The sequence below is a fragment of the Saccopteryx leptura genome, chromosome 5, assembly GCF_036850995.1.
Source record: "Saccopteryx leptura isolate mSacLep1 chromosome 5, mSacLep1_pri_phased_curated, whole genome shotgun sequence".
Classification (NCBI taxonomy): Eukaryota; Metazoa; Chordata; class Mammalia; order Chiroptera; family Emballonuridae; genus Saccopteryx; species Saccopteryx leptura.
In genome coordinates, this window is record NC_089507.1 from 149,318,059 (window position 1) to 149,342,067 (window position 24,009).

Here is a 24,009-nt window from a genome sequence, read left to right on the forward strand (position 1 = left end):
GGTTCAGACAATAACACTAGACCCACTGAGTGTAAGGAGGTAGATCTTCTCTCATCACATATTTACTGAGTTCCACATGTATTACATTCCAGGCACAAAATACTCTACAAAATCAGCTAGTAGGAAAAAACCCAACAGGAAATACATATACAACATTTGTGTGGAAGGACAGGAGGATTTTTAATTTTCTTAACTTCATTCACTCATTTAAAAGGTTAAGCGAACATTTTTACTAAAAGCTAAGTGTTAACTGCCAAATATAAATAAAACAAGTGTGGAAAAACAAGTACAACGAGCTGTGATGAGTGCCACAGAGAGAAATGTTTCAATGGCCCTGGAGGCCTTTACCTGCTGAGGCCGGGGCCTAGAGCACTGAAGGGGACACGTCGTCCTGACAGACTAAGGGATTATGATCTCACACTCAGTAAAATCTAACGGTCACAGTTAGAAGTTAATACTCCATGAAGTTAATATATATTCTACTCATTACTTACAGAGAAGATGCCTGGTTAGAAGATTGTCAATTTTACCTTTCAGTGATCCTACAGTACTATAATCCTAGAAACAATTTCAACACTATTTATGTTATAATGACACACTGAACAGATAATGAACTACACTTACTGACAAGTAACAATGAAGAGTTTCAATATAAAATAATTTTACCATCTATCAACCATATAAATCATCTACTTTGTTATAATGTTGTTTTTAGGACATTCTAAAAGTAAATACAAATATCCGTTCTGGAAGTCAAGCAATAATAACAAGAAAAAAAATAGAAAAAAATTGCCTGACCAGGTGGTGGCACAGGCATAGAGCGTCAACCTGGGACGCTGAAGACCCAGGTTTAAAACCCCAAGATCGCTGGTTTGAGCATGGGCTCACCAGATTTGAGTGCGGGATTGCTGGCTTGAGTGTGGGATCACAGACATAACCCCACAGTTGCTGGCTTGAGCTCAAGGTTGCTGGCTTGAGAAAGAGGAGACTGGCTCAGCTGGAGCCGCCTGGTCAAGGCATGTATGAGAAAACAATCAACGAACTTTTTTTTTTTTTTACAGTGACAGAGATCAGGGAGAGGCATAGATAGGGACAGACAGACAGGAACGAAGAGAGATGAGAAGCATCAATTATTAGTTTTTCGTTGTTCACTGACTGCTTTCTCATATGTGCCTTGATCGTGGGCCTTCAGCAGACCGAGTAACCCCTTGCTCAAGCCAGCAACTTTGGGTCCAAGCTGGTGAGCTTTGCTCAAACCAGATGAGCTTGAGCTCAAGCTGGCGACCTCGGGGTCTCAAACCTGGGTCCTCCGCATCCCAGTCCGATGCTCTATCCACTGCGCCACAGCCCGGTCAGGCAATCAATGAACTTTTTTAAAAAGTGCCACAACTATGAACTGATGCTTCTCACCTCTCTCCCTTCCTGTCTGCCTGTCCCTTCCTCACTCTTTCTCTATAAAAAAAATTATAATAATAAAAATTAAAAAAAAATTTAAAGCAAAAATAGTAATAGTAATGGCAAAAAAATAATAAGATACTCTAAGAGGCAGGGGTTTTTATCCCCCTATAAAAATTTTAACCCACAGCCAACCAGAAATCTGTCACTCTTACTATAAGGCAGTGGTTCTCAAAGTGTGAGCCAGGGCACACTGGTGTACTCTAGAACAGTGGTCCCCAACCTTTTTTGGGCCATGGACCGGTTTAATGTCAGAAAATATTTTCATGGACCGGCCTTTAGGGTGGGATGGATAAATGTATCGTGTGACCGAGATAAGCATCAAGAGTGAGTCTTAGACGGATGTAACAGAGGGAATCTGGTCATTTTTAAAAAATAAAACATTGTTCAGACTTAAATATAAATAAAACAGAAATAATGTAAGTTATTTATTCTTTCTCTGAGGACCAGTACCAAATGGCCCAAGAACTGGTACCAGTCCGCGGCCCGGGGGTTGGGGACCACTGCCCTAGAAGATTTCCAGGTGCGCCCTATGGTATTCCAGAGAAATATGTGCCTGTTAGGGACCAAAAAACCAACAGGCTTTTTGGAGTTTAGATTTTTGGGGGACAGAGGTGTGGGGAATTGGCTGTAAACTGACAGTCTGCCCAACCCCCCACCTCACTTGCCTGATTAGGCTGCAAAAGGCTGTTAAGCTGTGGTACTAGATTGTTTACACTACCCCCCATGTTCCCCGGAAAGACTGGAGGCAAGTTTCTTCTATCCTTTGTTTGGTGTCAAGTTAAGATGATATGTATGGTGGGGGTTTTCTGCACTCAACACAATTAAGAGTAAAAAGAAAGGAATTCTTCAATGTATTGACGAAGAAATGAGAGTTTGTCTTTCAAATATATGCCCAAACATTGAAGAAATCGCTGGGACACATCAGGCTCATGTTTCTCATAAACACAAGAATGAAAAAACTTAACACATTCACGCCGGGACCTGTGAATTTACTAAATCTTACTAAGAATGTATCTATATATATAAAAAGATAACTTTTTTGTCATTTTTTAATTTTTTAACCCCTCTTTTTTATGAATTCTAAAAAGCGTAACTCAAAAAATGTAACATAAAGATGTTTTTTAATGTCAGAATAAATTTAATTTTGTCATATTTATTTTACTTAATTACTATAAAAGCATGCTTGGACTTCATTTTTTTTAATATTTGACTTAATTAATATTACATATTTCTCAGAAATTTGTATATAGTGCGCCTACAATTATTTGTAGGATTTTAAATGCGCCCTGACTTCAAAAAGTTTGAGAACCACTGCTATAAGGCCTTAACTCTTCATGAAAAACTATTGGGGGGCAAAAGGGTTTGAAGCTTAGAATATTTTGCATTTTAAAAAGGCAAGACAGTACGCATACTGTGTGTCACACAGACTCTTCAATTGGGGTCTAGGTTAGCGGTACATAATCAAACACACTGATATTGGTGATCTGGGATGAACAGAGACTAGAAAGAGCCTCATTACACATCAGATCTGAGTCCTAATGAAGCAGATCAGGTTAAGTTTTGCCATCAATGAGTTACAAAAAAATTTTCAGGGTGTTTTGGATTTTAGAATTGTAGATTAAAGATGATGATGGTCTACTATATATCATTGACCACTATTTCTAACTGCACAGCTTGCAATCTCCAGTAGAATTAAAAGTTTTTTATTAATTTATTGTGTTTACATGGATTCAAGTGTTCCACTCCATGTAACACCCTCACCCCCAACCATGTGTCGCTCATTACACCCCCTTACCCCCAACTCCCCAATTCCCTTCCCCTCCTCTGGATTTGCTGACCTGTTATCTGTATCTCTGTGTTATGCATATATAATTTCACTATTCCCTTCACCTTCTCTGATCCCATCCCCTCACCCCCCTTCCTCTTGCTATCCCCCTGCTCCCCTTGACCCCGCCTCTTGCCTCTATTCCGTTCCTCCATTCCCCAGTAGGATTTTGCCAACTAAGACCAACTCCGCAACACACAAACTCAAAGGGACATTTCCTTTCAAAGTTCCCCTCCACTATGGACCGACAAGCAACTCAGGCACCAGCATGTGTTGTTAAATTCTGGCAGCTGAGGCTTCATAATAACTGATCATCAGCCTGAGCCGAAGGCGACAGCTGAGTGAGCTGCGGGAGTGGCAGGCGTTTGAGCAGGTAATTGCATTCGCCACATAACGCACGCCCAAGTTTATATGCATCAGTGTGAGCATTTATGAGTCATCTAAAGGTACTCTACTTGTAGTGCTTTGTTCTCTCATTCCTAAAATTCAGATTAGCAAAGAAGAAATTAAATTTTGACAGTCATTTTAAGGGGGAGAAAAACTATTCTCTACTATGATTTCAATTTTGATTTAGTGTTTGAGAAGTAGTTTAGGCACTGAAACAATGAAAAAATAAGACCAAGTGAAAAAAACAGGCAAGATTGCTTATGCCAATGAGTATTAGTCCATCAAACCAATGAATCTATGCGAGGCTCTGCGAGTATAAACAAGAAAGGTCCTCAGCTTCCGTCCTCCTTCGGGTCTCAAGAAGAAAAACTACCTGAAGATGGATGGACCCAGCCTTCCTCACCAGCCACTGAGTAGGCATCCCACTCATGGTTTCCTGCAGGGCCTGGTGTGTACCTCTGCTACACATCACCACTGGATATTCACCACCATCTCACACATGCAGTCCCACACAGTGGCCTAGAGCTCACTCCCCGTGTCTGCAGCTCCAGCAACTCCAAGCAATGTCACCCTCCTCTCCTTTCAGCCCTCGCCTTTCCCGGAGCTCAACCCTGACAGTGACACCTGCGTGTACATGCACGCACACACACGAGCACACACAGCTACCCAGGGTGTCAAGGGTGCTAGGCCAATTTCATCATATGAAAAAGCATTCATCTTTCTGGTCACACACCTGGTAACAAGCACTCTCCAAGATCTTGTTTTGTCACTTTCTTCCTGCCGAGTGACACAATGGTTTCAGTGTGTTATCCTGGTGACCACGTCAGTAGCTTCCTGGTGCTAGCCTACTTCCTTGCAGGCAAAGGAATTAATTAATAACTTTTCAGCATATCCTATGCCTTCCAATTCTTAATTATAAAAACTATGTAAAAACTAAGGGATGGAAACTTGGCAGCAACAAAAGAATAATAATTTGCTTTTAAATTTACATATGCGTTTTCCTCAAGATTATACACCTTAACAGTGCTATTCTTGGAGGATCAAAAGACATTTCGCAGCTCCTGTTTATCTACAGGGTACCATGCACGGAACTAGGAAATCCTGCAGAGTGTATTTTAAATTCAAGCAAAATAAGATTCGCCACAGGTCTCCACAGAAAGCCGAGGAAAGCACTGATCCAGAAGAGTAAAATGAGAGGTAAATGAACCCAATTTGACTCACATCGAATAAAATGTGGCCAACCATTAACTGCTTAAGTTACTTTCTACTACCCTGGGTAGAATTGCTATCTTGCAGTTTTAAATATATATATCTCTCACTGGGACAATAAAAGGATTCTCACACATGACAACATATTATCCTCTTAGGACATGTGATATGTGTGCCCACAGGGCCGTGAGAAAGAAATAAAATGGAAACAGTATTCATCTATTCGTAGAGAGGTCTTAGGACAGATCCCAGACACTTCATGTCCAAGTTAACCATTTTCAGAAAGAGCTTTACAAGAAACACCATGCACATAATGAAATCTTTAAATTCATAATGAATGGTTTGGTGGTGGGAGTGATAAACCGTACAAGACCACCTGCTATATAGCTGAACAAAAACTTAACTGTGGGATCCCGGAAACCAAGGCAATACGAGATATACAATGAGGTAGAAAGATAGCATTTACTTGATAAAGGGAAGTATACTGGTACACTCAAAAAAGGAATTCTCTTGGAATTAAACTCAATAAGCATATCATTGATCTTTCTTTAAGAGACTGTCTTTACACAATCTTTCTTTATAAGAGCTTTACAAAAGAAATTTCACATCACTGTTAAACATCAAAGACACCACTAAACTGTAATTTATGAAGGCCCAAGTAATGTGGTCCAGGCAGGCAGCTTGATGACCTAACTTGGCTCTGGCATAATTTAGAGCTGCTTAGTCCAGTACAGTAGGAATTAGCCACATATGGCTATTAATTAAAATTCAAATTAATTTAAAAAAATAAAATTTAAAATGTGCCTTAGGCACATTTCAAGTGCTCAACAGGCCCACAGGGCTAGTGGCTACCACACTGGACAAAGCAGATAGAATGTCTAGAACGTCTTCATCATTGCAGAAAGTGCTACTGAACAGCACTGGCCTACAGAAATCAAAGAAATGGATAAGAAATATCCATTAAGAAGATAGTACGTAAAAAAAACTATGACATGACTACATAATAAATACTACACAACTGTACACCTATTGGAATGCCTGACTCCAAACACTGGCCACACCCAAGCTGACCATGACATGGAGCAGCTCTCCTTCTCTGCCAGATGCCACTCGGCACAGTGCCGGGGAGATAGTCCAGCACTTCGCACAAAACTAAACATGCTCTTCTCGTATGATCAGCACTTGTGCTCCCTGCTACGCACCCAGAGGAGCTGAAAACATGCGGCTACACTAAAACCTGCACAAGAATGTTTAACCACCAAAACTCGAAGCAACAAGATGTCCTTCCACTGGAGAATGAATAAACTGTGGTCAATAACTGACTCAAACTGAATAGCTAGCATCTGAACAGAAAGCTGTCACTTACTTTCAAGAAGATAGGCATGCCAGATGTGTAACTGTTTAAACAAAAACAAGTATCATCTGATATACTGATAAAACATGTCATGGGCATCAAATATTTTTATATGGAAATTACATTTATTTTTACCTACGCACAACTAAAGTAACTTCTGAAAATGTGACAGGATGCTCAGAAAATTACTTCCTGAGTGTCACAGATTAATGCTTTCTGTGTGCCTGCTATTCTTGTGATCCAATGAACTGTCACGGGAAATGGAGAGGATTTCCTTTGTGGAGAAAAATGTCACAGATACTGTTACAGACCGAAAGTGTTTGGATGGAAATAGGAAGCCCACGCTTCCCCTTTGTAAAGACACAAACAACTTGTTTGTAGGAAAACAGAATACTTTATTAGCCACCTGACTTTTGCCTTACTTCCCATTTGATAGTTATGAATATATAACAGAAAAATTTCAACTAGAATACCAAGACTGTAAAGCAATTTCATACATAAGATAACATTCAAACGACAGTTTTGCTGTGAATTTGGGTTAGAAAGGAAACTCCCTAAAAAGAAATGCCTCATCCTTTTGTATCTGTTTTGCATCAACATTAGAAAAAGGTGATGGAAATACATGGAGTTTGGAATCTTAACTTTTTTTTTTTTTGGCTATTATCTTTTATTGTATTTACTGGGGTGACAATGGTTGATAAAATCATAAAGGTGTCAGGTGTACAGTTCTATAAACACATCATCTGTATATTGTATTATGTTCACCACCCCGGGTCAAAACTCCTTCCATCACCATTTGTCCCCGTCTCTCTTGTAATCACCACACTGTTGTCTACGTCTGTGAGTTTTTCTCTTTGCTTAATCCTTTTACCTTCTTCACCCAGCCTCCAACCCCCTCCCCTCTGACAGCTGTCAGCCTGTTCTGTATTTATGAGTCTGTTTCTATTTTGTTAGTTTATTTTGTTCCTTGGATTCCACATATAAGTGAAATCATGTGGTACTTGTCTTTCTCTGACTGGCTTATTTCACTTAACATAATGCTCTCCAGGTCCTCCATGCTGTTGCAAAAGGTAAAATGTCCTTCTTTTGGAATGGCCGCATAGTATTCCATTGTGTAAATGTACCACATCTTTTACCTGCTAGGTTCTGTCTATAAGTGACTCACATTTTCTTTTCAGTAAACGTAGGTATTCCACCACCTTTGATAAGATGTTTTATCCTTTCAGATCTTTAGTACAGGCTTGGCTTGATCTTTAAGATGTTTTTCTTAGAGAACAAAATTAAGCATATGTCCTATTTGCATTACTGTGAATCAAAACATCTAAAAAACATGCATCTTTGAACTCAAAGCTGAACTCAGTTTAAAATGAGTTGTGTGTTTCATTCAAATATGCCTTTTTCTTCCCTTTAGAAGTTCTGAAAGGTCAGTCTTTTCCTCCCTCCCATTTTCTGACAGGTCTTCCCATGTACTCAATAGTGAGTTTTTTTCTTTAGTCCAATGCCCCAACATTTAACCTCCCATTAGGTGCCTTCCTCTCACGACCTTCCTCTTTTCTGCCCCCTAAGCCCACATCTTCTCAGCTGGTGCCGGACAACGCGAGTCCTGCCCTCCCTCCTGAGCTCTCTGACCCACATCATTGGAACTTCTTAGTGAACATTCCCCATGTTAGGAGCCCCACGGTCACCCCGCATCACACTGCCGTGACCGACTCCACTCACAGGTAGAGTCACTGCCAACTTTCTGCTTAGTCTTTACTCCCTGACTGACTAGAATTCCCAGATCTTTATTCCACAGACGCTGCTGCTCAGCTCTACTGGGCCCATTCTGAACTTGCTAACTGTATTTATTAAATCTTTTCTCTTCTCTTATTCTATCCATTTCATTTACTGTTCCTAAAGTTTAATTCCACTGGTTTAACCTCTTCTATAACAACCAGGTTCTGACGTCAAGCAGGTAAGAATTCACCCCGAGGGGTGTCCTTCAGCCCTTCTGAGAGTGCGCAGCTCCTCAGGTGTTGGGACAGGGCCAGATACAGTACGTCACTTGTACCTAGTGGCCTTGTCATAACAAAAAAACCACCCATATCTTAAATGATCAAAATCACACTCAGTGTGGTAACAATGTGAGAGGGACTGGGGCTAAACATGTTTTGAAGAAAACAACATATTCCAGCAGCATTATTTTCAAATGGTGTCCCTCATCTCCTGTCAGCAGAAAGGGGACTGGACCCGGCCCTGTGTGGGTCCAGTGCAGGACACTGTGCAGGAGAGAGATTTCACAGCACGTGTCCAGGTGACTTTGAGAGCATGACAGCGGGGGACAGTGAAACAAGGAAGGGCTAAGGACAGAAGAATCAACAGGCGGGCTGCTTTGGCTCTCTGGAAACCTCACAAAAAGGAAATGAGACCACACTGGGGAGTCAGGGAAAAGGGGTCCTTAGACACAGGTTCAGGGGTTTGCCCGGGACAAGCCCCTGCTGCCCACTGCTCCCCTGGTTGCAGTGTCGTGGAGTCCCTTGGAGTCTGGGAGATGCACGTCTGTGGGGGAACAAGGGAGAGGAGGAGTGGGCACGCTCCCGTGACAGCCAGTACTGGGTCCTTTGTTTTGAGGGTTTCTAGGGAGGTCCTAGAGGAGATCTCACTAGAATAGTCATCAGCTTTCCAGGTGTGCGCTTTTAGGGGCATGGTCTCCACTGACTGGTCAGTGCCAGGGCAGGGGGGCATTAGTCACTGTAACTGGCCCTGGCTTCGCTCACCTGGTTTTGCTGCTGTTCTGGTCCTGGAGCTGACATACAACTAAGACCTAGGTGTGATCTCTAGTGAGGGGACCTGTGTCAGGCTAAAGATTGCTTGGCCAGTTTGTTCAGCTCTGTCTCAGTTTCCCCAATCCACCTGCCAGGAATTCTCCTAGCTTCTCACCATCCTACCTCACACCACATAACACAAAAAATAATAAATGACTGCTCTCTCAGTTCTCCCAAGAAGGACACATAAATAAACCTTCCTAAATGCAAAGCAGACAAGGTAACAGTTCACATGTAGATGATGCTTCAGGAAATTAGGGTTGAATTTCTTAATTGAGGAAGGCTTTTCCTCAAGTTGAGTCCGGGACACACACCTACCAAGTGGAATGGGTGGCTGGGTGGCTACCTGCCTGACACCGCCCCCACCGAACCCTCCCCAACATCCCGAAGGACTGAAAAGCCATTACAGTACTACTAAATGCAAAGCAAGTACAGTGTAACAAAGATAAATAGTATACTTCCACACAGCAAGAATGTCTCTGACTAGGAAGCCTATGGTTAGTTTTTTCATCTCTTTTTCTGATATTTAAACATTTTTTTAAAAACTATATACTCTTTTTATTCACATACAAAATTCACTTTTCAGTGCTCTCCAAGAATCATAACAACATGGAGAATATTAATTCAGTGGAAAAAAAAGCAAGCTATGAAACCATATAAATGATGTTTCTGATTAAAATGATGGGAAAACAGAGCAAAATATAAGCTCTTTCCACTGTGCAATGCAGAATGAAATGTCTTCCGACCCAGCTCTGCGCTAACGTGTCATCTGATCTTGAACAAAGAATTGATTCCTCAGCTATAAATTAAGGGGTGGCACCAGATGACCTCAAATTTCCCTTCCTACTCTAATATTCTGTTTTGAATGTCCCCTGTTCCCTACGGCACGCTGAAAAGTCGTTTCGTGTGAAAACACTTCGGCAGCTACCGATTCGGTCTGTGCCCCATCTTGCATCTCGCACATCCTTTCTGTGCGGGCAGATTCCCCAGGGAACAGTGTTCTCTGTATCCGACGCTACCTCCCCAAAGCAAGAGAATATGTTGCTACCAGCACTATAAATAGGAATTTCTAACAAAATTACTGTCACTATGTCTAACAGCTCTCTGCTTAAACGAGAATCTTAGGTGAAAATGTGATTATCACTTTCAGGGTTCTACATGGACACTAATATACTCAGGGCTATTTCAACATATACCAGTGAGCCAAAGAGCTCTTGTATCTGGGGAATTCTCCGAATATCAAATCAGTAGACATAAGTGAGCCTTCAGTAATGGCCTTAAATTGAAATGTACCAACTGGACCAATCATGGTCCAGACTGAAACCCTAATCCTAGAGAGGGACATACACAGCACTTCAGCAACAACACCTTAAAAGCACAGGTACACAGAGGAAGAAGAACAAAGGGACTGAGGTATTGTTTTTATAATAGATAAGTTCATCTTATCCTAGATGCAAAGCCAACTTTTGAACGAGTTTCAAAAATGTTCCAACAGGAGTTACATGTTCATACTTTCATATTCTCCTTTTTATTTTCCAGAGTCATCATGAAATTTTTCAGACAAGGCCCGACTTTAAGAAATCTGTCAGCATTTCCAAACACAACAACTGCACCACACCGAGGCTCTCTGATCTGGCTGATTAGAATGGACTGTCAGAGCAAAGGAACTGATCCTTATCTGAGGGCATAACAATTACATTCTGGCACGCGTGCTATCGGGCGTGCAAGCAAGCAACTGTCCAGTGCCAAGTGGTTTCAGCGCTGGCTGATGCCCTGCGGGCGCGCTTCCCACAGAGACAGTACCACGCACACTGGCTGCAGTTTGGGTTGGGCCCCAAGGAGACTTGGAGTTCCTCTGGAGTCCACAGGGCTGCCAACGGTGTTGATTATAAAGAACCAACCTAAGATTAAATTACATTTCAGGGGAAAACCAAACCTGAAGAACAATTCCTGGCATTAAGTCTCAGGAGCTGCAGCTGAATTAGAACCTGGAATTTAAAAAGCAAACAAATAAAATAGCAGATTCTAGTCTCTGAGGAGGAAAACCAGGAGAATTGCTGAGAAAATGGGAAAAGGACTGGAGAAAACCCAGTCAGTCACGGGGATACCTGAGTGGCAGAGAGTGTGTGAATCAAGAATTGCATTTAATCTAGGAAGAGTTCAAGTGTTCAAGAAAGATGGTATCGGACAGAAAGGCAAAAATTTACAGGCTAAAAGAAAACTAGCTTCTCTTCAGTTTTAGTCCAGCCCCAAAGGCAGAAAGTGTTTTCATACTTGATTTATAAGACGTTAACACAAATCACAGCCCAAAACTCCTATCCTTGGCATGAAGCACATGTTAAACTTCTCTCGTTCTATAGCAGCGGTTCTCAACCTTGAGGGTCGCGACCCCAGCAGGGGTCGAAAATACGTATTTATTTATTTATTTATTTTTATTTTTTACAGAGACAGAGAGTAAGTCAGAGAGAGGGATAGACAGGGACAGACAGACAGGAACGGAGAGATATGAGAAGCATCAATCATTAGTTTTTTGTTGCGCGTTGCAACACCTTAGTTGTTCATTGATTGCTTTCTCATATGTGCCTTGACCGTGGGCCTTCAGCAGACCGAGTAACCCCTTGCTGAAGCCAGCGACCTTGGGTTCAAGTCGGTGGGCTTTTTGCTCAAACCAGATGAGCCCGCGTTCAAGCTGGCAACTTCGGGGTCTTGAACCTGGGTCCTCTGCATCCCAGTTCGACGCTCTATCCACTGCACCACTGCCTGGTCAGGCATATTTATTATACAATACATTTTTAAATAAAATATGTATTTCTGATGGCTTTAGGCGACCCCTGTGTTTTGGTCATTCGACCCCTGCCGGGGTCGCGACCCACAGGTTGAAAACCACTGTTCTATAGGCTTCAAATAAACCTTTGTTCCAAATATCAGCTCGGTAAATTCGATAACATCTTATGAAGAATGGCAGGCTTTCAGACCCCGGGGCTCTCTCTGCTTTGAAAGAGAATTACAAAGGGCAGGTTCCAAGAAAAGACAGTAGCACTGCAAAACCCTTGCTCCACGCAGGGCAGCAGGGTGCAACGGTGGGTCAGGAAGGAATATGAGAGAACCGAGTCTGAGCACAGCGCCTCGCTGAGCAAGACTAACTCACGCTCTCACTGTCCCTGTATACACTGTCACCGGGACCTTCTCTGGAGTTTCTCACAGCTTTCTGTTAGAGCTGAGTTAGAAAGCTGAACTTAAAGTCTTATCAGACAGGCTCACACCTGTCAAGGAAGCGGTTTCTCTCCACCTGGCTAGCGTCCGGCTCCCTCCACACACGTTAAGTAAGGTCCCATTACTTGCAACATAAAATCCACCCCGAAATATAGACCCAGAAAGTGGGAAGTGAATAATAGGTTTCCTACAGATGGATAACTAAAAATGTTTTAAGTAATTTTGATGCCTTAGAATATTTCTGCCAAAAAAAAAAAAAAGAAAGTATTTCTATGGATACAAATTTGTATGTAAAATCTGACTTTGTACACATAACATTACAAGCAGTCCTTGGGTTACGAACAAGATAGGCTGTTGGTTTGCTCTTAAATTGAATCTGTATGTAAGTTGAACAGGTACATTTACCTATTAAATGCATCTTAGATGTGTGTCTTAACATAGTGTTTATTTTTACCTTTCTGTGCATATTAATACTTACACATTTTCAAACTTACAGAACCTATCTCGTCCGTAACCAGGGGACTGCTGGGATAAGCATAGCTGGAAGACAGTCCATTGAAACATTACAATGCTTACAATACAAGGGGGAAACAATTTTATTCTCATATTTTGTAACACTTGGCACAAACAGTAATATGCACACACTGTTTGCATCATCAGAAAGCTGTACTTGTTTCTTTCAAAGGCCATTTACAAAATGCAGAACATGCTACAGCGGGGACAGTAATCTGCACTACTCACACCCCACCTCCTCCCGGACTTGGGGTATCCTCACACACATGGTCACCGAGCAGGACGCGGGCTGTCACCTTGGGTTACTTCCTCTTCCTCACTGCCCACATCTCACCAGTGCCCAGGCCTATCTTCCGAGTTTCACAGTCCTTCCACTCTGTCCCCACACCACCTGAGCAAAGCCAGGAAGATGGCCGCCTCGCAAAGGTGCTCAGGACAGCCCCACCCCTGCCCCAGGGGCTCTCTCCTGCCAGGCAGCCCTCCACGCTGTACCTCAGTGCGCTGTCACTTTCCCATGGCTGACCCGACCTAGTTCTGACATGGGAAAGGCCCTGCATTGAGGACATTGGCTTCTGGGCAGTCACTGAAGATCAAGGCACCATAAGCACCTGAGATGAATGTGAACGGAGACTTCCCCCAGAACAAGCTGTGAAGGTTAGGGGCGAGCTGACTTAGTCTGCCTCTCTTCACGGTGTCCCCCGAGGGGCAGGCAGGAAGAAGGCCATAATGCGTGACGAGGGAAGGTGTCTCCTGTCACCTGTACAAGCCCCATCAAAGAACACCTCTGAAATGTGCCATTTGGCAATTCAAGAATAACAAATCTCAGAAATGACTGCCTGCCAAGTCAGACTTCTCTCAATCACCCCAGGGCCCCCAAAGCTCCAGATACTAAAGAGGGAGGTCTGGACCAGGAAACACAGCTACCAGCATCTTTCCACAGGGCCGTCACAGCCTGCTCTTACTGCTTCTGGCTGAGGTCTAAGCCATTCTGCTGTGGCACAGCCAAAGTAATCTTTCGCAAATGCAAACCTGAAGAATACGGACTAATTCCTAAGTGTCTATTTTAACGTGATAGGAAGTAGTTTCCCCAAAAAGGGTGAGTATTGTCTTACTGGCTCCGGGATGCAAAATGAGCCTACAGGTGGATCCACTGTGCGTGACTGACACGTCGCATGCAGACCCAAAGTCCTCAGTGTGTCCTGTTCAAACTAAAGTGTCCCTGCTGTCCTAGTTTTATCTTAACCCCTGCTGGTGTTACTTACCGGAATGTAATAGATGCCCATCTTGGGGGTTTCATTGGCGGTGAGAAGCATTCCTGAAAATAAACACAAGGAGAAGGTAAACACGTGGAAAAAAGAGAAAAGTACCCTTTTCTATTGGTTTTACATTCCGAAGCGCTTGCGGTGCTCAGGATGCAGTGTCTGGCCGCCAGGTACCCGAGGCAGGCAGGCAGGCAGTGGGCTCGTCCTGGTCCCCCGAGACAGGCTCCTGACCCTCAGAGATCGCCTGCACTAGCTAAGTAAGGGAGCACTCCCTACCACACAGAGAGTGTGAACTTTCAATGAGTTATTTATTACAGATAAAAATGAGAGTTAAGAAGAAAGGCTTCTTTTTATCAGGAATCAAGGTAAAGCATTTCCCACAAAATGTCACAGCAAAGTAGTTCCTAAATGTCAGTTCACAGCTGATTGAAAACAAAATGACATACGGGAGTGCTGTGTGCAGCTACACCTGAGAAGACCAACACAGAATCTAACAGCACTGATTATATCAAAATAACTAACTCAAGGGAATTTTAACAGAGTATCTGACAGAATAGCTAATAATTTGGTCTCAGGCAGCATTGTAAGAAAGCAAAATTGAAGGGACAACTTTCCAGCAACAAGAAAAGTTTCCCTGTAGCCCTAGTAGCAACAGTGACCTCCAAATCCTTACTCTCAGGTACAGGACTCGAGTGCATGGGCATCTCGTTTGCTCTCTGTGCCGTGCACACTGCGGCCAACTCCGCCCCGGTCTCGGGGAGTGGCTGCGACCTCCCGGCCCCTTCCAGCATGGAGCACTTACACAAAACTGCAGTTAGCAACTAACGACTAGGTGCAGTCACACACACCATCTCAGTGGACACACACCTCTCTGAAGTGACCACGACCCTTACCCCTCTGTAGATGAAGAAACAAAATCAAAATGGATATCCTGTCATGAGCTAGAGAATTTCAGAGCTGAAATGCAAACCCAACAGCTCCGATTTTTAAACACTTTCACAAGTTATACTCATTTATAAAATTTATTCTTCTATTCCAGTAGAGGAATCCACAAAGATTATCAGACCATGTAATCATATGATAAGGACAACGATTTGATTCTATGTTTTAGGAAATATTTTTTGCTACTCTTTTGTTAATGCAAAAGCTTGTACAAAGTGGTATTTACACTGTCACAGAAATGAAATGCTGAGATACACAAGGCCATCAAATCATCAGAGAGTGGCCATCCTAGCAGATCACATCTCAGACAAGACCCCCAAGTGGAGCTGGCCCTGGGACCACTCTCATCGAACTACAGATATGCACAATGAAAACATCTAAAAGCACAGTGAAATAGAGAAAGAACTCATGTCTCAATTAAAGCAAATCAAAACTCGGAGACATTTTCATAGAGTGTAGCTCCTATAAGATTTCTCACCCTGGCGCCTTACCAGGCCCTGGAAACAAATGTGGCCGAGGTCGTGATGGAAGCCCACCCGCACTGATGAGCTGCCCACCCTCACTGCGGCATGGCCAGGGGCCTCCCAGACCCAGAGACATGATTAAAGACGACGTTCTGGGGACTGAAGAGCCATGTCACAACCCAAGAGAAGGATCTTCCCGAAGATAACCTGTCCTCCTGGCGTCACTGGCTCAACACTGAGCACTGAGTGCTCAACAGTGAACGTTCCACAAGGAAACAACCTCATCTCCCCAGTGAACCACAAAAGAGACTCCCGTCTGATTATACAAGAGAATTCAGACTGGACACAGCAGAGCTGCTTCACAACATTCCACAATGGAGCAGGGTCTAACTTGGCCACCTGTGGACTGTGATACAAGCTGAACTTCTGGCCAAACTAAAGGGGAAAGGTCAGGACTGAAAGCAACCGTGAGTGAGAAAGACAAACAACTGCACTGAGCCTGAGGCGTCTTGGAAGTTCCTGACAAGACAGAAGCAGAAAAATTGAACAGAAAGAAAGAGGGGCCCTGGCTGGTTGGCTCAGAGGTAGAGTGTTGGCACAGTGTATGGAAGTCCCGGGTTCAATTCCCGGCCATCTGCTTCTCCACCCCTCCCCCTCTCCTTCCTCTCTGTCTCTCTCTCCCCCTCCTGCAGTCAAGGCTCTAATGGAGCAAAGTTGGCCAGGCACCTAGGATGGCTCCATGGGTGCTAGAATGGCTCTGGTTGCAATGGAGCAACACCCCAGATGGGCAGAGCATCGCCCCCTAGTGGGCATGCTGGGTGGATCCCGGTCGGGCGCATGTGGGAGTCTGTCTGCCTCCCAGCTTCTCACTTCAGAAAAATACCAAAAAAAAAAAAGAAAAAAAAAAAGAAAGAAAGAGGTAGTTCACCAGAATCTAAGGTGACTGATGGCGAGAGGAGCAGAGTGTGAAGGACTAGGCCCAGTCCTCACATCCGTGGGTAAGGGAGCAGCCTCGGAAAGCAGGCTCATTTGCTGCAGTCACCACAGCGTTCGTAAGTCGAGGACCTGATATTCTACTGACGCCAAACCTCACGTAACACGGTACTCTCGTACTCTATTAAGTAAGATAAAATGAAAGGACTTCTTGTATGATCAAATAACAAACCATTAAAAAGCAGAAGTATAAACTCCCTATAGCAACATGAAAAATGTTTTACTATAATAGCAAACTAAAAATCAAAAGACAATTATACATCTAGTGCAAGGATAATTTAAAAGATAAACACAGTGAATACAAGAATTTCTCTAGGTGTGAGAATGGTGGTGGCTGGCCAGTCTGCATAATCATAAAGCCTGAATTAGGTCTCTGAGTTGGAATCTTTTTCCTCTCCTGTTGGTTTCGGAACCAGGGATGTGACTGCACAGGGCTGGGCAGGGCTCTGCACGATGTCAGCTCCGCAGGCACAGAATGAAGCTGATGTGCTCCCTCATCCAAGGGCAGCTGCCTCTGGGGCGCCCTGACCTACAGTCGTTGGAAGGCGGAATGAGCAACTGGAGCGGGCGCTGGAGAGGAGCCAGGAGGGCGGGGCCGTTTCCCAGCAGAAGCGCTGAGCAGTCTTCGCATTAGAAAGCCATTATGAAACAGTAATCATGACTTGCTTCAATTACTCCAAAATGAGTAAGAGAAGAGAAAAAGGGAGAGGAGTCTAGCTTTCCTAAGGGTGACTAAGCTCATGAGGAGAAGCAGAGTTAAGGGGAGAAGGTGGAGTGACATGAGGGAAGGGGCGAAGCATGGAGTCAGCCAGGCTTGGGCCCAAACCCCAGGGAGCAGCTGCAGTGCCTGTCCTGTGCTCGCTCGGGCAGGAGAGAAATCACCAGGCTCGTGTTGGGGTTGAGTGACCTCTTCCCAGTTATTTGAGTGGAAAGTCATGGCCTCTGTCCAAAATATCACTCTTAGAGCTTTCCCCTTTCGGCAGAGTGCACTCTGTTCTCAGTGACGAGACCCGGTGGCCCCCGCGGCAGAGCGCGCACTCTCCCTTTGCTGGCACTGAGCGGGCTCGATGGGCTGGGAGCTGACCAGGCACCCCACAGCGCCGGGCACTACTAGAGGCCAGAACAGTCAGCCCACAGTGCACCAACCCGCTGGACTCAACTTCTACTTTAGAAAAAAGTATGGGAGCTAGAGGAACAGGTTAAACATTTCAGACCATGAAAGATAATCACACAAATCCAGGATGGGGAACATTCTACGAGACTATTGACCTGACCTTGGAGAAGCTAGTGCCGTGGAGAAAAAAACAAGAGGGGACCAGTCTGAACTGAAAGACACTGAAGACACAGAACTGAATGCAACTCAGAGCTTCATTATATCCTAGTGTTAAAAATGGGTGAAAGCAGACATTTAGCGGACCATGAGGGAAATGTGAAAGTGGACAGGATGTGAGACAGATCAGGGAGTGACGTGCTAGCTGGGCAGTGCCACTCTGACCACTGGCAGAGCAGAGCAACCTGCTCTGAAGAGATCTGCGCTTCTCCCAGGGGAGGTGAGGGCACTGTGCCCACAGCTAGCCAGCATGCCCACAGCTGGTTTTTAATACTGTGCACCCTGTCCACATCCTAAACCACTACAGATCTCTAAGTCTAGACCACCACTGTCCGATGGAAATATCCCATGAACCACACAAGTGATTTAAAATATTCTATCCTGACCATGAAAGTGATGCAGTGAACTGAGTGCTGGTTTGGGACACCGAGGGCCCCGGTGCGAAATACCAAGGTCACTGGCTAGTGTGCAGGCTCACCAGCTTGAGCATGAGGTTGTCACTTTGAGGTTGGGGCTGCCAGTTTGAGTGCAGGATCATCAGTATGATCTCCAGGTCGCTGGCTTGAGCAAGGGGGTCACTGGCTTGGCTGGAGCCCTCCAGTCAGGGCACATTGGGATACAATCAATAAACAACTAAGGTGAAGCAACTACAAGTTGTTGCTTCTCACCTTTATCCCCCTACCAAATCAACCAATGAATATATAAATAAATGGGACAAATTGATGTTTCTCTCTCTCTAAAATAAAAGTTAAATAAGTCAATAAATAAATCATCTATATCTGCAGACCTGCTCATCTCGAGACCACAGTTCCTGATGTGACCTGGAGATGAACCCCAACGCGAGGCTGTGGGTCAGGACAGAGCATCACAGTCACACCAGAGGCACGTTAAATATACACGTTTCTGGGCTTTCCCCTTGGACACTCAAAGTTGCTATGCCGGGGATGGGGCCGAGTAATCTGTACTTTTTCAACAGCTCCCCAGGTAATACTGATGGGCGGCCAGGTTTGAGCCCCTCTGTCAGACACTGTCACTGTCCCATTCCCTCCTAATAGTCAAATGTCCAAAAAACAATCATCTTTCTTTCCCAAATTAGCTCTTTCTGTGCTCTCAATCTCAGCTCAGAATATCACTTCCTACTCAAATTAGTTCAAAACAGATCAACCTTCACAGGATGAACAGAACAGTCTTCTGAAAGCAGTCCAATCAGGTCCAGACTACAGAGCCCAAACCACTCAGCATGTCATTCCTGGACCTCCACTGCATCTACCACCTGCCTTCCAACTTGATTCCTCCCAGGGCCACCCCCCCAACAAGGCGCCTCCCCTTCCCCAGAGGAACCCCACATATCATGTCACATTGCATGGTATCATGTTCTACCCTACCCTAGTCTACCCCACTATACCCTAGCCTACCTCACAATACCCTAGCCTAGCCTGCTCTTCCCGAGACTCTGCTCTTCTTACACTACTCCCTCACATGGGTCACCGGTCTCCACCTCCACCAACCCAATCTCACTCATCTTTTCACACTAAATGCAAAAAAAAATCTCTCCAGTCTCCCCTACCTCCTCTGGCTGGAGAGCCCTCTCTAACACATTAGAGTGCTGTCTGAAACACACAACAGAACTTTCCCTCTTTGCCTGTGACACGCCATCAAAATGATCTGTGTGTATCTGTCCTCAAGAGTACAGCACTGCTTGAGAGTGGGAACTGCTCTCATTTCCTCATACCCCCAAATTCTTCACAGCTTCACCCTGAAGGTATTGTTGAATCCTGAAATCTGCCTTGTCATTTGCATACAACATAGGAAACCCCTGGCTTCCCAGCCCTGTGTGCTACGCAGCAACCCGGCCCTCTCCCAACCCCACACCCGGGTTCCCACGCACGGATACTCATCACATAAAAGGACTGCAGAGCTCACTGAAACCACGGCTCACCTGCCACCTGCCCACAGCTCCCGGTCTCTGCTAGCACTGGGCTGGCTGAGGACTGAGTCACCGACAGGGCCGCTCTCTGACCCACCCACACCACCTCCTGCTCGTGATTCTGAGAGGGACTACGACATCCGAGCACTGCCCTGATGAAGCCAGTCCCTGTCCTGAGGAATACGAGCTGAGAGCCCGATAAAGCATGGCTGAGATTTGTCCATCGCAATGACCCGTGACCGCACTGTATACCTGAGTTGGGGTAGAGGCAGACATCATTAATGTCATGTTCTGGCTCCAAGGAAGTAAATATTTTTCCCTAAAAGAATAGGCAAAAAGGAATCGTTAAAATAGTTAAAGAAAGACAGCTTTTGGCCATCTCACATAAAGAAAATATACTGGAGATATGACTCAACCACACAATGCTCTGTGAAGAAATAAAATCACCTCAATGGAATCACAGAATTTAAATTTTTTAAAAAATCTTAACAGAATTCATTTGATCAATTTAGCAAATGCTTTTCATTTCAGAGGCAAATAAACCAAAGCTCATGGGGGACAGGTGACTTATGCAAGAAAATAAGTAGGAAGTTTTAAAGGTAATGTCTATACCGGTGTTTTTCAACCGCTGATCAATAGACCAGTCCACCAGAAATTTCATGCCGGTCTGCAAGAGTTAACCACCCTGATGTATATGAAATTACAGACCCAATAATCTTAGTCAGATTCACTTATGCTCAGGGTGACTTCTGCCTCAGCAGTCCCCAAAATAATTCTATTTTCATCGATCCCCCAGTGTAAAAAGGTTGAAAAACATTGGTTTATATAACAGGAAAGAGCAAAGTTTAAAAAATATTGTACATCAACTTAAAAAAATTCTCATCATCTGGAAAACAGAGCCTAGTTAAGTTTGGTACTCAGGGAAAGCAAAGGAGAGATGGTCGGCACGAAGTGAGACACCACCAGCCATACCTACACCACAGGCTCACGGGGGTCAAGTAGGCAAGTGAATATGAAGTAGCTTACAAAATGCAATCTCTAACTGCAGAAAGCGATGACCATAATATAGTAAAGCCTAAGATACTTTTATGTTTAATGTGAGGGGAAATGTGGTCTTTTTAAAAAAAAAAACTAGGTGAGAGTAAGACAAAAAAAGGACAGAAGATAAGATGGGAATGGAAAAGGGAGGTGAGAAATAAAAACAAGGAAAGCCAGTCGAGCAAAAACACGACTTTGGGTGTTGGTCAAGAGGGCGTGTGTAGTCATAACAACAATGCCGAAACAGAACTTCCTGCAGCAACTCCAGCATGATTTCAACAGCTGATGCCCATGAGGCCTGCCAGCTCCTGGTGTGCTAACTCACTGGGAGGGCCTCCGTGGCAGAGGGGGAGGGGAAAGTGTGAGGAAGGCAGCTGTTCCACACTCTGGGAGGAACAGCAGCCAAGGTCCAAGTCAAGACAGGGAAATTCACATAGCTCCTCCTTTCTTCTCAAATTCCCACTGAAACAGGAAGGCAAGAGGGAAGAAAAAAGAATAAAAAGGAACTATAAAAGTATAGAACAAAAAAGAAAAAAATTCCACTATGCTGACTTTTTTGGGGAGGATACATCCAAAACTGACAACACCCATTACCTTTAATTAGGATGGAAGCCAGATCAAGGGTAACTTCTACTTGTCCAGTATTTCATGTGTTTTAAAAAATAAAATGTCTGGCCTGACCAGGTAGTGGCACAGTGGACAGATCATTGACCTGGGGTGCTGAGGCCCCAGGTTCAAAACCCTGAGGTCGCTGGCTTGAGCGTGGGCCCACCAGCTTGAGCATAGGGTCACCAGCTTGAGCATGGGATCATAGATATGACTCCATGATCGCTGGCTTGAGCCCAAAAGTCACTGGCTTGAAGCCCAAGGTCGCTGGCTTGAGCAAGAGTCACTGGCTCAGCTGGAGCCCGTAGGTCAAGGCACCTGTGAGAAAGCAATCAATGAACAACTAAGGAGCCACAACTATGAGTTGATGCTTCTCATCTCTCTCCCTTCCTGTCACTCTTTCTCAAATAAAACAAAATAAAATATCTGCATTTGTAGTATTAAAAATACTGTTTAAAGTATATTAGTTTGGATTACCAGAAAAAGAGCGGAGAACATTCCAGGCTATGACACCACAAAACTTCCTAAGAAAGCTCTGAGAACCCTCCCAAATCAAAGCCAACAAAAGCAAACAGCATAGTGATTCTGGGAGATGACCAGGGTAATTCTTCCAAGAACAGAGCCAAGCTGGAAGCCCTTCTTCTCCCTAACATACATGGAGTCACAGGAGCTGACACGCAGGGTGGGGGAGGTAGAACAAACCAGATGAAGCTGCCCTCCACAGCAGATCCAGAGGGAGGAGAGTGAGCTCAGGTCACTCTTGGGGAACTAACAAAACAGATTAAAAGCAAAAGCAATGGTCTGAGCAGCCAGGCACTCTGACCAGCAGCTGAGCTGCTCAGGGGCTGCCCGCAGCCCCTCTGCCCGGAGCCTGGAGCCCCGGGTGTCTGCCCGCAGCCCCTCTGCCCGGAGCCTGGAGCCCCGGGTGTCTGCCCGCAGCCCCTCTGCCCGGAGCCTGGAGCCCCGGGTGTCTGCCCGCAGCCCCTCTGCCCGGAGCCTGGAGCCCCGGGTGTCTGCCCGCAGCCCCTCTGCCCGGAGCCTGGAGCCCTGGGAGAGACGGGTATCTGCCCGCAGCCCCACTGCTCGGAGCCTGGAGCCCCGGGTGTCTGCCCGCAGCCCCTCTGCCCGGAGCCTGGAGCCCTGGGAGAGACGGGTGTCTGCCCGCAGCCCCTCTGTCTGGAGCCTGTGAGAGATCAGTGCCTGCCCTCTGGAAACTGATGCTGAGGCTGTGGGACCTTCCACCCATCTCATCTCAAAAATGGATTTTTAAAAAACTGACAATTTTGACTAAAAAAGAATGAATGTTCTCCCATTTAGTTTACTTCTCTCGAAACACTTAGGTTTTGAAATGAAAAGCAGGAGGCAGATTAAAACCCGCAATATAGGATTCTGGTTATTTTTTAAATGATACTTGGAGCTGAACAGAGAGAATATCAAATATTCTTACGAATACATTGTTTTAATAGAAATTTCAACCAAAATACGTACTGAGTTCTTATTCCACATTTTTATAATTCGAGAGTCTGCAGACAAAATCAAATCTAACGAATCCTGGAAATGAACCGACTTAATGGGCAGCCCATACTGGTGGTCTTTCACTAGCAGCGGCTTATCAGATCGAAGATCATACAATAAAACCTACAAGCAAAGAAAACCAAGTTATTTCTGTTTAAACAAACTATTTTATCTTAAAAAGCAACTTTTAAAACTTACAACAGTGGCTGCCACTGGCTTCCCTGCCTTTTTACGAGTACAATGAACACCCAAACCCTCACCCAGGCACAAAGATCCCAAAGCCAGCCAGCAAAACTGCTCTAGAAGAATCACCCCTACAGTACATGGTTTTATGGATTTAACCACGAGAGTAATTTTTAGGCATACTAACACTGAGGACTACTGAGCTATACTAACAAAGGGACAAAAAAGAAAGCCCGTGAGAATTTGTGTCATTTAGGAATTCAACAAATATAAATGTGTACACACACACACACACACACACACTCTGAGGGCCTCCTACGTACCAGGCACTGTCACAGCAAGTGACAGAAACAAGACTGACAGGCAAAAAGAAGACGGTCCTGGGAGACTCAGGACAGATGGCGGAGGCAAGGCTATCAGGAGTGCGGGGTAAGTGGGGTGTCTCTCCTGGGCTCTGTCATTAGAGGCAAGGAGCCTGGGGATGCTCGAGCTTCATCCCAGACCATGCTCTCTAGACCACGATGGCAGAGGCAATAAATGTCCTGGAAGCAGGTTCCCAGCCTGTTCTGGGGGAGACAGACTTACAAGTGTGTGGGCTCTGCCCTGAGGGAGAGAAGGAGAGGAAAGATGGGATGGAAGCCCTCCAAGTGCTTCCTCCACGCTCCCCAGACTAGCACGCGCTTGGGGCGCTCCCTGACCACGCACCGCACAGATTTGGTTAATGACCTAAGTGAAAAATGCCTGCGACGAATACATTTTGAAAATACTTACTAAACACATTTCTCATCTACTCTCAGAGTCATCAATACGTACTTAAGGGCACTGTGACTCTCCAAGAGTGGGAATCAGGCAGCACCCTGAACTTTCTGACCACGGAGTTCTGTTGAAGACACTCTGGGAAGTGGAGTTCTAAACCACAGTCAAGAACAGACTCCCGGAACTCCGGCCTGAGCCTTGGACCAACCACGAAGGTCAGAGCTAAACTT

At 44.8% G+C, this 24,009-nt stretch overlaps 1 protein-coding gene across 2 annotated transcripts in view; it reads right to left on the minus strand.

Moving 5' to 3' along the window:
• The window catches only part of NOL10 (nucleolar protein 10), a 77,775-nt gene that overhangs the window by 26,262 nt on the left and 27,504 nt on the right, over nt 1–24,009 (minus strand). For both annotated transcript variants that reach the window (XM_066385990.1, XM_066385991.1), the window contains 3 exons: nt 22,814–22,963; nt 19,934–20,000; nt 14,026–14,078 (listed from right to left, as the gene is read on the minus strand). In XM_066385990.1, coding sequence (XP_066242087.1) covers nt 14,026–14,078; nt 19,934–20,000; nt 22,814–22,963 — 270 coding nt within the window. The remainder of the gene's footprint in view (nt 1–14,025; nt 14,079–19,933; nt 20,001–22,813; nt 22,964–24,009) is intronic.